Genomic DNA, 14988 nt, shown 5'->3' with positions numbered 1-14988 from the left:
AAGAAGACAAAAGGAACAAAAATGCTTCATAATAACAATTAAACAAAGGTATTGTGCTCCATTTAAAAAGTCTACAAAATGAAATACCACTTCACTTGCCAAGAACTGGTTTGAGCTGTCTCTGTTTGTAGCAGGGAGGCAGAAAGTACCGCTCGGACCCATTTCTGAAGACTCCTCCTTCCCCCAGTGCCCAAGGGCTGGACGTTTTCTGTAATCACCTCCTTTGAGACCGTTCTGTGATTTACGCTGCAAAAAATAATCCCAGGAAGGTGACCATAAATATTTTTAAGCGGGATTATAATAATGAAAAAGTGTTGAGCAGCAACATAAATGCACTTTTTTATTAAATCTTTCATATCTTTTGGGGAACTACATTTTCACAAAAATATACAAAAGAATTTCTTTTTACAAATATTTACAGTCAATATCAGAAAACAACATTAGCTACATATTTTAAACTTAAATTTGACAAATATAATCTTGAATTCTGAAACTGAACACTCCAGGAAAGTATTTCTTAATATTTCTCTTTTTTTGGTGAAATAAAGTACTCAAAGTTCATATTCAAATTTAAAAAAATCTTAATGCAAAAAATCTGACATTTAATTATTTCTTTTTTAATATATATAATATATATACTTTAAATAAACATACAACATTGTTACAGGGATTAGATGTTCATGGTGGAAACCAAAATGGAATACACTTAAAACCATGATCCTTATTACAGTAATACATGACCATACCTTTGGACTAGGTTAAAATACCTCTTTTTTTATTTTTTTTTTGTCTTTTTTTTCTTTTTTGTTATTTTTTTTGTTAAAGCAAGAGGGATTATCCGACACACTCCATAATGAAACACAACAAATCTGACCAGACAACTGGATTTTAAGCTTAAAGAACTACGCTCAAATAGTTTTTTCCTAAGGTGACCTGAGGAGGAGAGGACGGAGCGACTGCTGCCGTGGATTTCCAGGTGAAAGACTGCAAAAATACATTATTTTTCGACAGACTTTTCCACTGCCTTCAGAAATACCTGCCCCCATGAAGCTGTTTTCCTTTCTGGTGTGAGCTGAGGAGCTGAGATCTGGGCCGGGGCAGCAGCAAAAGGAGAAGGACCTGCGCTGGCGGGACCGCGACGCCGGCCGTGTCTGACACTGCCCTACGGGGCCCTGGGGAGCATAAGGCAAACTGCTGCTTTTGCTCTGCTTAAAAAAAATTAAAATAACGAAAAAGTGAATAAAAGTTGATGTATTTTTAAAGGGAATGCTCCTAATGCGCTTACTCCGAGTGTGACATTATTTTAAGTGCTCCTTGTGGTCTTGAACCTCTTCTTACAGTGAAGTTTTACATTAAAAATGCATTAACTTTCCTCACAAATTAATAACGCAGCTTTTCCATTACTGAATAGAATATGCCGTACACCCATAACTCAACTAAAAAGCATAAACGAGGCTTGATAATTACCAGATACTCCTTTAAAAAAAAAAAGAATAAAGAAGCTATTTTGCACCTAAAACCCACACCACCATGACAAATAGTAGCAAGGAAAGGAAAAACAAGACCAGAAATGTGCAAAGTACGACCCAACAGCACCAACATTGCACAAAAGTACAGAAAAAAACCCCATTATTATTATTTTTTCATGCAATTGTGTTCATGCCTGGAGTTTCTTTAGAAAGTCTATTTATTATATTCCCAAATAATACAGTCTAGAGCGTGTCCTGGGGGAGAGTGGTTTTCAAAAAAAATCATGGAGTTATGGAAGTACCAGTTACAGCTCCAGAGCTCAACATCACCTAATCAGGTTTTAAGTAAAGTGCTGGGAAAAGGTATTTAACAACTGCTTTGCTTCTTGGGAAGAATAAATACCCTATTTTATTTATTTATTTTTTTTTACTGCTGGGCATGGAAAGATTCCTCCCCCTCCTCCCCAGCCTCAAGAATTTGCAACTCAGAAAGTGAGCAGAAATCTCATTTTCGGGAAGGTGACACTCTGTACTGTGAGTCACGGTGGTACCAGCGAAGCTCTGGTCAGCACTGGGTGACCAGGTTTTACTGGGGGGACTGGGAGGAAAGGGGGTGGGTTAAGGGCTCCTGTGGGAAGTAAAAAAAAAAAGAATAATAATGGCAAAACCTAATGTACCAGCGAAGCTCTGGTCAGCACTGGGTGACCAGGTTTTACTGGGGGGACTGGGAGGAAAGGGGGTGGGTTAAGGGCTCCTGTGGGAAGTAAAAAAAAAAAGAATAATAATGGCAAAACCTAATGAATGACTAATTGGAGGATGTTACTTAAAAAATGTATTTTTTTCCTCCCCAGAAAGGCTTATAACCCTGCCCAGGACTGAAACTAAACCCCCCGCCAGGGGAGTGTGGTCACACACAGCGTTTGAGAGGGATTTGGCTCAGGAAGAACTGGAAACCCACAAATGACCCTGATCCTCTCGTTCCAAACCCCTCTTGCCTCCAGCCCCACTGAGCAGTTAAGTGGGTACAAGTCGCTGCCTTGTAAGAATGTGGAACAGTGTGAATCAGGCACAGCTTTACATCACCAGAACAAACATCACAATAATTTTAGGGGTATCTTTAAAAAAAAACAAAAAACAAAAAAGCTTGTAGTTTGTTCTCAGTTTGGGGTTTTTACAAAAGCTCTCACGTGACATCTGTGTCCAAACTGAGCAAGGTAAATACTACCAAGGGCGAAATCACTTTATAGCTTCTTGACTTTACCTCCCAACAAGCAACAGAAACTCAGGAACCTCATATTTTGCCTTTTGGAAGAGAAATCCAAACCCACCGAGCAACAGGAAGGGGCTGCCGCTCCTGTCCCACGCCCCACTGTCCTCTAACAGGGGGGAAGCATCAGTCCAGCCACCTGGGCACAGACTTTATGTGCCTTACAAAGAGTTGCTACAGTTAAAAATCCAGCTCAGTTGTCTAAGCAGGTTTTTTTTTCACATTAACTTTACCTTAGATCAATTATTTCCTTATTTTGTAATGGTTTATGATGGGATGAAAATGAAGAACTTTACCGATTTATTTCTACTCATACGTATTCCCAGGCTGATGTCACATTCTCCTTCCCTGACTCAGGACGCCGGTATCTGGAGGCCTGAGGTAAGGAATGGCTGAAGGGAAATGGAGCTGGTGCAGGATGTGATTCCCTCTGCAGAGCAGGGCATGGCCCCTCCACCCCAGCCCCTCACACGGGACACACACCCCTGGCTTTAACACCCGTCACCTTCAACGTTGGGCACATCTGGGAACAGAACCCAGAACTGGTGAATGATGTTTCAAGAGGAAAGAAATGAAAGAGGCAGAAATTGATACGGCTTCCTTATGAAGAATCTTCTAAAGTATAGTATTTCTTTGGTTTAATATTATTTTTTTTTAAAGAATGCATTTAAGCCCAGTGGCAGGGGAAGCTAAAACAGGGGTAAATCAGAAAATACCTGTGAAGAATCCACGTTTGGTTTGTGTGGGAAAGGTGAGGAGCAGTTTAAAATAGATCCTTAAACTCTCTTACCTGAGCTCTCAGTACTACATAGCATTTTTATATTTACAGTGTTTTCTCCCCAGCCCTGAGCCTCTCCTGCTCCCCAGCCCTGACACCACACAACCAGCCACACGGAATATTCCCCACCCGAAACAAGCTGTGGCCAGAAAGCGCTGTCACCACCCCACACAGTTCTTTGGTCCTGCCTCCGCCTATTTCTGAGCATTCCTGCCTTCATTTTCCATTCTTTTTCCTTTTCTCCAGGTTTATAGTTCCCTGTTTCCCATTACCCTTCCCTCCATCCTACGCTCCAAAATTTCAAAAATTGCAGAAATTATGGGAACCCCCTGTTGTCACCACACTCAGACTTTACACCTTGTTGTTGTTTGTTTTGCACTGGGGGCAGAAAGAGAACACCTCCTCCTCTCCATGCCCTGTTTTTTTTTTTCTTTTTTCTTTTTCTCCAAAGCAGCAGTGAACTGGTTGGATATTGCTGGTTTAACAGTTAACAAGAAAAAAACCAGATGAAGGTTATGAGTAACCTGAGGAGGGGACGGTGAGCGGTTACTGGTTCTAGCATCCCCCCCCCCCCCCCAAACCCACCTGCTAAGGGTTAGTTTCTCAGGAGTGATTTTGGCACAGAAACCTTTTGTGGCTTTTATGCATATTATACAACTATTATTTTTTCTCTTTTTTTCTTTTTTCTGCAATGAGAGGTCAGAGTTAACAAGAGCAGAAGCTGGAGACAACGCAGAGCAGGCGTTGGCAGGCTCACGGACCTGTGAGCAAAAAAATCAGATGGTGCTACTGACTTCAGGAAAGCAGTGCAGGTTCCAAGGAAGGGTAAGAAAACCCTAAGAACAAAAGCACACAAGTGCGATGCAGCCAGTGATGTTAAAGTCACTGATGTGGCAATTTATTTTGTGACTTGCAATATTACTTCCCCTCCTGTAGCCTCTACAGGATGATTCACTTTGTCCAATACACCGATGACATTTGTCTATAGCTTATGCTAATTGAATTTTAAAAAAAAAGTAATAGATCTTTAAAGATTAAGGCTTGTCACATCCGTGACACTGATAATGACAAAGGGAACCACGTCACCTTGCCCGTGTAAGAACTGCATCCGAAAGCAAGATCCTCTGCTCATCACACTCCTACCCCCTGCACAGCGAGTCCGACAAGGGATTCCACCTGCAGGTGTCCAGGGGGAAACAAGGGGGGAGTGGGAACCTGAGCTCGGCTGGGGGCTGCCCAGAGGGGAGGTGCGGGGCTGGTTGAAAGAAGGGCACCCTTCGCCTTGGCAAGTCCTAGAGCGGGATTCGTGCCGCAGCTGAGAGAAGCGGATCATGGTTTTAATTAGACTAAGACACTCCTAAATGCTGTCAAAGTCCTGCTCTTGGTCTCTGAAGTCCTTTGTTTTGATCTAGTTCCCAGATCCAGGAGGTCCATTATCTGCAGTGTGTCTGCTCTCTGAGGGTACTGGCCCAGGTCAGCGTTAACCCAGCCTGTATGAGTCACAGAATCTTCATGGTTGGAAGGGACCTTTGAGAGCATCGAGTCCAACCACAAATGTATGAAGTTCAGAGTTACTCTGAAATGGATCTTGCGAATATTGAAACCCTGATACCGAGCAAAGTCAGAAGTTACTCTGGATGAATGCTCTCCTTCAGCTGACAAGTGACAAAGTAGTGTTAATTTTCTGAAATGCTTTCTTCATCTTTAGTTTTACACCGTCTCTTGCCTTCCCTATCAAAATGAGAAAGTCATATATGATGACTGCCTCCTTAAGAATAAAGAAATGAAGAATTTCAAGTCTAAATGATTCAATACGTTTGGCTAATTTGTCCTCCCTGACCTAATCTCAACGGTGTTCCTCACTTCCCACACTATGGCAACTTCCAGTTCTAAATGTGTTTATTTGTCATTTTTGTTTGCTCCTAGGAGCTGGATTTTCCTTCTCTCATTCTTTTTTTTCTAAGCACATTTCAAGAGCTTCCAAGGGCACTTTTTTTTTTTTTGAAGTGAAATGTCATTTCACTTTTATTGAATCAGTTCTCTAGTCTTATTTCTTTTATTACAAAAAGTATTGCTGACTTTAAAGATGTCTGTTTGCTGCTAGCCAGAAAAAGCGTTGGAAAGACAATTAAGAATTAAATCATCCACTATGAGTGATTCAATTATAAAAAGGACTTTCGCTTCCCCTTCCTAGGTGCTGTATCATAACAGAAAAGGTTGTCTCCAGCTTCAGCCCGAGCCCTCCTGCCCACGTCTCTCCTCTCTGATGCTTCCCAAAGAGATGTTGTCACTAGTCCCTCCACATCCCAGCATCGTCCCTGACCTGTCCTACAGGGTTAATTCCATCCTCCCACCGCAGCCGCACTCCGGTCCCATCCACACACACGTCCTTCAAGCACTGGGGGCAACAATTAGCAAATGACTACAGTAGCATTTAATGTAAACAGCAAATGAGGCACAGTGACAAGCACCATCACGGACAAAAAAAGACTAGAAGCCCCACAAAAGCTGCCATCTTTGCCCACGCTCAGAGCCAGCCGTTCTCATCAGCAGACGATGGCAGCTGCTCCTGCAAAACACACTCCAAACTGCAGCTGAGGATCTGCCCGTTCTTCTCCTCGGCATTCCCCACCCTTCCCAGCTGGCTGATCCCATTTTCCCTGGCAGACCACTGACCGGTTTGCCAGGGAAAACACTGGCTAGGGACACTGCCCGGTCCCATCCACACACACGTCCTTCAAGCACTGGGGGCAACAATTAGCAAATGACTACAGTAGCATTTAATGTAAACAGCAAATGAGGCACAGTGACAAGCACCATCACGGACAAAAAAAGACTAGAAGCCCCACAAAAGCTGCCATCTTTACCCACGCTCACAGCCAGCCGTTCTCATCAGCAGATGCTCCTACACAACACACTCCAAACTGCAGCTGAGGATCTGCCCGTTCTTCTCCTCGGCATTCCCCACCCTTCCCAGCTGGCTGATCCCATTTTCCCTGGCAGACCACTGACCGGTTTGCCAGGGAAAACACTGGCTAGGGACACTGCCTGCAGTAGGGGTGACGAGGCTGGTAGCTGTGTTGTCCAAGATCTCCTCAGCTTCCAGCTCCCATCCCAGCCCTTGACGGGAGCGGTGAGGTTTGGAGGAGGGCACAGAAGCCAGGAGATGTGGAGGCTCAGGCTCTCTCACCACAGTCACCAGCCTCGTGTCCCCAAGGGTGGCCCTGCTGCAATCCATCTGTCACCTTCCCCCTGGCACCTCACCGCTGGCATCTGAGATTCCTTGGGGCAAAAGCACCAATGGACACATTATCAGTGGAGAGGCACAGCATTAATGAAGGGATGGAGGGGAGGGAGGAGAAGAGGACATGACCGGTGGCAGGGATCCAAGGAGCCATCCTCTGGATAGCCCACATACCTCTTTCATTGCGTGAAGGCCTACAGAAGGATTGTGAGTCTGGGAGACACTTAGCCTGGGATTTTGAGGAGAAAACTCAAAAGAGGCAGAAAAATTTGAAGTCGGGTCTAGCAGTCTGAGTAGGGCAGACTATGAGGGAGCTCTTAAACAGCCATCCAACACGAACCGACAAAAGGCAACTTTACAATAGAGGCAGGACAAATCTCACTTCAAGTCAAGAAGTCCCACACAGATGTGTGTTTCCTACGGGAAATCCTGGCTGTAGAGGAGCATTTACTGCAACTGATTCCTCTGGCACAGTAAGACTGAAATGCCAGCTACTGGTGTTCATACAAATCAGGCAGGCAACGTGGTTATGAGACAGACCAGCTCTGACCTCAGTTCTCATCCACAATTCCCCTGAAGTCACAAATGTTCCAGATCTCCCCGTAGGCTCATGACTGAATCCACAGAGGTTTTGTTCCTGCAGAGGCACAGCTGCAGGACCAGCATGGCCTTCTCATCCACAATTCCCCTGAAGTCACAAACGTTCCAGATCTCCCCGTAGGCTCATGACCAAATCCACAGAGGTGCAGGACCAGCACAGCTTGGCTAAGGACCACCCACTGGGAAACCTGATAATTGTTTAGTTCATCAACTTCTTGAAAATAAATATCTGTTACAGCTCCATATACAAAATATATTATCTGAGACCATTGGGTAACTAGCTCTGCACAGCACTGAACAAGCATTTCTGGACCTCGGAGAAGTCTGGCTCCTTAACTTTTCTCTCCCTTCTCTTCTATACACAAGTCCTGCCATTCCCTCTGTGACCACCACGCACACAAGATGCTCACAGGAAGAGATGAGGTTTATTTCTTATTTTACTTTTACCTGGCGTAAAGGAATGCAAGAGGTGGATAGTATCAAAGCCTACAGACTGCCCAAAACAAAAGCCAGCGTTGAAGCAATGCTGGATTCCACAGAGACAAAGAGCTTTACGTTCAGAGGAGAATGTCATGATGAGAGCAGCTGACAATTAGGTGGATAGTATCAAAGCCTACAGACTGCCCAAAACAAAAGCCAGCGTTGAAGCAATGCTGGATTCCACAGAGACAAAGAGCTTTACGTTCAGAGGAGAATGTCATGATGAGAGCAGCTGACAATTAGTGACTTCTCTTCCCTTCTAAGTTGCATGGAAATTAACTGCACTGATTAAAAACCAGGTTCAGTCTGTAATGCACCTCAATGGCTTAGACAAACCAGGTTCAGTCTGTAATGCACCTCAATGGCGTGACTTAGACAAGCAGCTGCTGAAATCTTCCTCGCTGGTACCCAAAACACAGCTCTGTTCAGGTTTTCATCATCACATCAATATTTTTCCAGCTCAGAGTCTCAGCTGGCACAGGACAGAATAAAAGCACTTACTCTGGAGATGACAGCGGGTCCATTTAAAGAAGCGTACGATCGGACACTTTTTACAATGGGGAAAGAAATCTGGGTAGAGACCTCTCCCAGCTAGTCCTAACTCTGTTAAAAAGTTCAAATGTACAAAATACAACATTTGGAAAGTTTATATTCTCTCTGAATCCCCCCCTCCCTCCCCCAATGATGCTGAGAAAATAAAATCAATTCATATTGCTATGAAATTCTATTTTTGCAACTGGTGACACCCCAAGCTTTGTCACTATGAAGACGATAAAGCCCTCGCCCTAGAGTCCACGTTTCCAGCACGGAGGCTGCCAGCCCAGTCAAGCAACACAGCAATGACCCCTCTTCCACTGAGAATACTTTTATTCACAAGGCAAAAATCGGAGAGTTAGACTTTTAGGTTGTGGGCAAGGCACTCGCAAAGTGAGCAAATCTATTTTTGCTCACAGAAACTAATTTAATGTTTAAGTGCAACAAAAACACTAAATTAGCCATGAAAGATCATGCATATCCAACGGCTTTCACCAGACAGGACTGTGACCCAGGCCTCGAAATACAGAAATATTGTATAAGTGCTAAGGAATCAGCTCTCTTTTTTTTTTTCCCTGCTTCACCAGATGATGTTCCCTTTAGACCAGTCATAGAAATATCATTTCCTTTATAATAATTAAACATTTATTAAAATACTATATATTTAAGAGATAATATATGGTTTCTTTTGGTAATAAAATATGGAATACTCTTTTTTTTTTTTTGTTTTTCCCCCCATGATATTCAGACCCCAAAACTTAAAGGAGAAACATTCATGCTGAAAATAGATCAACGTACAGCACTAGGTCAGAAATACCGTCTCTCGATGAAAACCCCAGCATCTTACCGTGGAACTGCACATTGATTAACAATTCCCTTTTTCCTTCCATCCACGCATCCCATTCCCAACATCTGGCAGTGAGTGAAATACAAACCCGGATTATCCGACGCTGAAGCGGATCTAAAGGGCCCCAGCGTTATTAGTTACAGTCCGTCCCCTCTGCAGGACTGGAGAGACTGGTTTTTGGGGAGCCCCAGCCCCCCCGTCCCGGGGGTCAGCACCGTTTCTCACACAGGCAGGGCAGGGCCGAGCGCCACGTCGCAGTCCTGGGGGTTTCGCGCCTGGCACCTCCCGCGGCGTCCTCCTCCCAAGGCTCGGGGGCTCCCTCAGTGAGGCATGTGCACGCACTTCCAGACAAATAAGCTGGGGTTTCAAAAAGAGAGCAAACAGGAGATTTTACAAACTGCAATATTATTAAAAGAGACGGCTAATACAGTCGAATGAAAAACTTCGGTAGAAGTATAGCGCTCTGAATACAGATGTTCAATTATTTTAATCAATTAAAACTTAACTCTTCATACTAAAACTTGGTCTATCCATTTTGTTGCAAATATCCATTTCCTTATATACAAAGAGATGAAGACACTGAACCTGAGCTTTACACCACTCTGGGCTGTCCCCGTGCCCTGCTGGACCTCTGGACACCCCGGGGAGGGATACACACCTGCAGTCGTCCCCTCCAGCGCTCACCACGTATCTGTCTCCGCTCGTAAATCGAATATTCGTTAAGTGGGCAGAGTGACCTAAAAACCGCTTGTGTTTTGCCTGGAAAAAAAAAAAAAGATAAAACAAAATAAAAACAATAAAATGAGGGTCTAAATACTCTATGTCCTCCTAAATCATGTTTTTATCTACCCTTTTATTGCATCACGTATTTATATCATAGAATCATAGAATCGTTCAGGTTGGAAGAGACCCTTGGGATCATCGAGTCCAACCATCTACCCTCCTCTACAAAGTCCTCCCCTACACCATGTCCCTCAGTACCCCATCTAAACGGCCCTTAAACACAGCCAGGGACGGTGACTCAACCACCTCCTTGGGCAGCCTATTACAATGCCCGACCACTCTTTCTGTGAAAAATTCCTTCCTCAAGTTCAGTCTAAACCTACCCTGTTGGAGCTTGAAGCCGTTCCCTCTTGTTCTGTCATTAATTACCTGTGAGAAGAGACCAGCACCAACCTCTCTACAGTGTCCTTTCAAGTAGTTGTAGAGAGGGATGAGGTCTCCCCTCAGCCTCCTCTTCCTCATACTAAGCAGTCCCAGCTCCCTCAGCCATGCCTCATATGATTTGTCTTCCAGGCCCTTCACTAGTTTCGTTGCCCTCCTCTGCACTCGCTCCAGCACCTCGATATCTCTCTTGTATTGAGGTGCCCAAAACTGGACACAATACTCGAGGTGTGGCCTCACCAGTGCTGAGTACAGGGGGACAATCACCTCCCTACTTCTGCTGGTCACACTATTTTTGATACAAGCCAGAATGCCATTGGCTTTCTTGGCCACCTGGGCACACTGCCGGCTCATGTTCAGCCTCTTGTCAATTAGAACCCCAGTCAGAATGTTACACAGGTTTTCAAGCCTGAAAGATCTCCTGAAGGAAAGCTACCGTGGAGCTGCAACGCAGATTGAATTGTCACCAAAGGAGACAGCACCTGCACATTGGGAACAACGCTCATGCTAACACGATCAAAGGAAATACAGCTTGTCACGGATTGACCTCTACGTTTTGTATTAAATTCCTAACACTGAAAAAACTATTGTCATTTTAAGTGTGTAAGCAGTTTACACTGTGCAGTCTCAAATCCTGAAAATCTGTAAACTCTTCATCCATGGAAATACACAGATGGGACTAGAATTACCAGCTGCCTTCCTCGTCTGTCAAAGGGAGGCTGGAGATGTGGATAAATACAGCTAAGGGCTCTGGGACTTCCAGCCTGACAGCACGGTGCTGACACACCAGCAGACAATAACTAACACCTACAGGAGCTTATAGCAGGAGCTACTGCACAAAATGGTAGGAAAACTTTGAGGTGAAGCGTTCCTATGAGTCCCTAGAGCTCAAGTAACATAGATGCATTAAAAAGCTACAAATTTAGGGAAGGAAACATTTCATAGAATCATAGAACGGAAGGGGCCTTAAAGATCATCAAGTTCCATCCCCCTGCCCCGGGCAGGGACACCTCCCACCAGACCAGGTTGCTCCAAGCCCCCTCCAGCCTGGCCTTGAACCCCTCCAGGGATGGGGCAGCCACAGCTTCTCTGGGCAACCCGTTCCAGTGTCTCACCACCCTCGTAGTGAAACATTTCTTTCTAATATCTAATCTAAATCTCCTCTCTTCCAGTTTAAAACCATTACCCCTCATCCTATCGCTCCACTCCCTGATAAAAAGTCCCTCCCCATCCCTCCTGTAGCCCCTTCAGACAAAAGAAGACTGCTATAACGTCTCCCTGGAGCCTTCTCTTCTCCAGGATGAAGAAGCCCAACTCCCCCAGCCTGTCTTCAGAGCAGAGGTGCTCCAGCCTCTGATCATCCATCAGACATTTAGAGAAACAATACAGGACCGTAATACCAACAGTACTTGTTGTAATGATGCAAAAAGAGTAAAGTTCTTACAAATTTTTCAGGACAGGGGAAGTCAAACAGTTTGACCATGCCAAAGTCATCGCCTGTTACAAGATTGATTCCCGAGTGAGAGACACAGGCACAGTTTACATCGGCTTTTTCCGCGTGCCGGGACCAGATTCCAATCACTTCATCCCCTAGAACACTGCAACGGAAGAGCAAGAGATTCTTTTGAAAACTACAGCAAAAACAACAGAGTAAGGAAACAGTAAACAGCTCTCATATTGTAACTGCTTTTTTAAGAATGTCATTTTGTAATTTTTACATTTTATGCTTACACATCTCATATAGGTTTTACTCTGTAATTAATTTTTCTATCATTCCATAATTGCTTCTGAAACTGATTCAGTGACATAATTCTCCAAATAATGTGACTGATGACAACACTAAGACGCAGAGGTAAAATCAATTAGTACCAATATTGTCCAGTGAGGCATTTGCCAAAAAAAAAATTAAAAAATAAAGACAGGACAATTAAAACCAGAATGTCACAGCATAAAGCATTAGATGAATGTTTCAGCTCCTGAAAAATAAAAATATTTATATTCTAATTATGTTATGTTGATTCTGTAACATTTTCCTATCAATTAGATGAAAAGTTTCCTTGAGTCCAGTGAAGTTTTTTCATTATAATCAGAGAGAGATAAACCGTCCTGAACAGAAAACATAATTATCTTAAGATTCCAAACCAGCCATTTATAGAAAATTTCCTTTGCAAAGCTTTTATTCAGCACAGCTTACATGTGTGTGGATATTTCCAATAAGGCACAGAAACAAGCACTTTATCATTTGCTAATAAGTGAATGACTTGGGAAATTTTCTGTCATTTTCCCCCCCAAAGTCAGTGCCCTACAGTCAAAAAGGCATGATTTACTTCAGACATACCAAATTGGGTCAGAAAACACATTTCTTGTTTACATATCAAAGAGGTGACAAAACTGGATTACCCAAACAGAACCAGGGAGCCACCAAAATGAGATTTTCAGAGCTCGTAGTTTTAGTCATGTCTTGCAGGAAATAGTCAGGATTATTATTGTTCGAAGTGACTCGTATGTGGAAAATTTTCATGCATTTATTCTCAATTTCTGTCTGAGGTTGCTAGTCAGAGGACAATAACTAAAAGCAGGCAAAGGAGCCTGAAATAAGGCATAGAAATCAGATTTGCACAGAATATAAAATAAATTATTTAAATGTGAAATATAAATAAAATATGATCTCATTCTTCATGTAATTTCTAAGTCTATTTTGAACGAAATATAACAACTCAAAGGTATTTAAAAGTACTTTTGTATACCTTTTAATATGCAAACATTAATAGCAACTTTAATATGGAGACACAATTAGTGTAATACTGTAAATAAAACTTGAATTATCACAGTCTTTTATTGACTTTTCATATATTAATATGTTTTAATTTTTCACTTTCATCCCCAAATGGCTTTTTTGAAGCAAAGAGTGCAGTATTCCAGGTAACTGGCAGAGTGCAACAAAAAGCTACTGAGGAAGAGAAAAAACTCTACAGCAAAGAAAAGGCTGACACGAGAGAGATCAGATTTTATCGGATGTCCTCACGGGTCAAACAGCTCAAGTTCTACTGAGGGAATCTCCTACGTACCGTCTTCTGCTGCGCTGTTCTTACCTGGTGTGTTGCCAGAGCAAATGGGTGCATTAAAAGAAATTATCTGACAGAATGAAGGGATGAAATGTTGCTTTTAAACAGTAGGTGCTTCCCCTGAAAGTTGCAAGGTGTAAAGGTGTGACTCATTTATTTACCTTGTCCACGTAGCCCACGTTATTCTGTCAATCACAGCCTGGTCCACAAGCTGCTTTCCTGAAGGCACTTCATAGACTTGCCTTTTGTAAGACCCAGTAGAGACCTTTGAGATGACCACAGAGAAGTTAGAATCCATGAGCTTGTTTGAAAAGATGAAACATAATTCTAAAGGGCTTTGAAAAGCATGTTCTTGATAGTTTCTTTTACTCTAAGTAACTTAGCTATTAATAAAACTTGCTTAATGAGTTGAAAATTCTCAACAATCTACACAAGCATAAAGCAACAGTGAGAAAGCATAAGAAATCTTACATTTTTAAATGTTTAATTAATAAAAAAATAATTGAAACATCTCACATTCTGCAGGTATTAATTCTCTCTCTCTATTGCGTGTGTTAGTATGTATGTGTGTGTATAAATAAGGCAAAATAAACTCCTATCTTTAAAACTGACACAAAAGTACTCCTCTCAGCCTGGAGATGCTGATTTGATAGTGAGAGCAGCTTATTCCTCCTCTCAGATGAGTGAAATATAGGAAGTACCTATTTTTTATTTTGATTTTATTTTTATTTTAAGAAATGTCTTGAGCCCCGTGCCTGGGAGCTGTAACACCATGGTTTTGGTGCTGCTCAACAAAGGCTCATGCTGAAGCAATGAGGAATGTGATGGTCCTGGTCAGGGATATGAGGAATTCACAGGCTCCTGGGGCCCACAGACTGACAGAGTGTACCCCGTCCTCTTTTAAGACAGCCCACCAGCACCACAGAGGCAGGGAGACACATCACAGCGATTCTGAAATCAGTTTCTTGTTCCTACACTTACTTCTTGTATTTAATACGGGGAGAATATTATTTAATGTCATGAGGACACTTACAGAGTAGCTGTCGTGAGTACATTTGCCATTCAGTAACCTGAACAGTTAACAACTGATACCTGGAGATAAGAGCTATCTGCAGAGAAGTCCATCTGGATGACAAAACTTGGGATATCTTTGCAATAGCTGACTCGATTTAGCGTGGGACCCAAAGTCAGGTCATAAAAATCCACCGCATTCTCACTGGAACCGACCGCCAAGTAACGAGAATCTGGGCTAAACCTGCACAGAGAAAAGGTTTTTATGAACACAGGTTGGCACTTACAACAGATGCTAATATTTGGGAAGCACGGGGAAATCTGCATTTCAAGGATCAGCTGTCCAGAACTAAAAATGGAGTATTTTGTCTGCGAAACAAAATGACTTCTGAAACAAAATTTTCAGAGAATGTACATGAAGTAGGTGGTCACAATTATTTTGGTACAGCCCTCACATATGAGTGAACTGGGTACATCTCTGGAAGAACCCTGTTCATTATCTGATCTCATTACCATCTCAATGGACTAA

The 14988-nt window shown here is 42.9% G+C and overlaps 1 protein-coding gene and 1 long non-coding RNA gene across 2 annotated transcripts in view; both read right to left on the bottom strand.

The window, feature by feature from the left end:
- Positions 1-314: 314 nt before the first annotated feature.
- LOC106890918 lies at positions 315-4068 on the bottom strand. Its single transcript, XR_001412594.1, has 2 exons — positions 2264-4068; positions 315-2137 (listed from the first exon to the last, which is right to left on the bottom strand). It is a non-coding gene; the product is annotated as an uncharacterized LOC106890918 (long non-coding RNA).
- Positions 4069-9093: 5025 nt separating this feature from the next.
- EML5 (echinoderm microtubule associated protein like 5) overlaps positions 9094-14988 on the bottom strand; it is a 96565-nt gene continuing 90670 nt past the window's right edge. The window contains exons 36-40 of the mRNA XM_014947010.1: positions 14541-14703; positions 13610-13713; positions 11828-11981; positions 9878-9978; positions 9094-9576 (exon numbers count right to left, since the gene is read on the bottom strand). Of these exons, the coding sequence (XP_014802496.1) occupies positions 9540-9576; positions 9878-9978; positions 11828-11981; positions 13610-13713; positions 14541-14703 (559 nt within the window). The 3' untranslated portion in view covers positions 9094-9539. The remainder of the gene's footprint in view (positions 9577-9877; positions 9979-11827; positions 11982-13609; positions 13714-14540; positions 14704-14988) is intronic.

This window comes from Calidris pugnax, unplaced genomic scaffold (assembly GCF_001431845.1).
Source record: "Calidris pugnax isolate Ruff unplaced genomic scaffold, ASM143184v1 scaffold127, whole genome shotgun sequence".
NCBI classification, from domain to species: Eukaryota; Metazoa; Chordata; class Aves; order Charadriiformes; family Scolopacidae; genus Calidris; species Calidris pugnax.
Note: the sequence above shows the minus strand (reverse complement) of the source record. Positions and strands in the feature narration are given on the sequence as shown.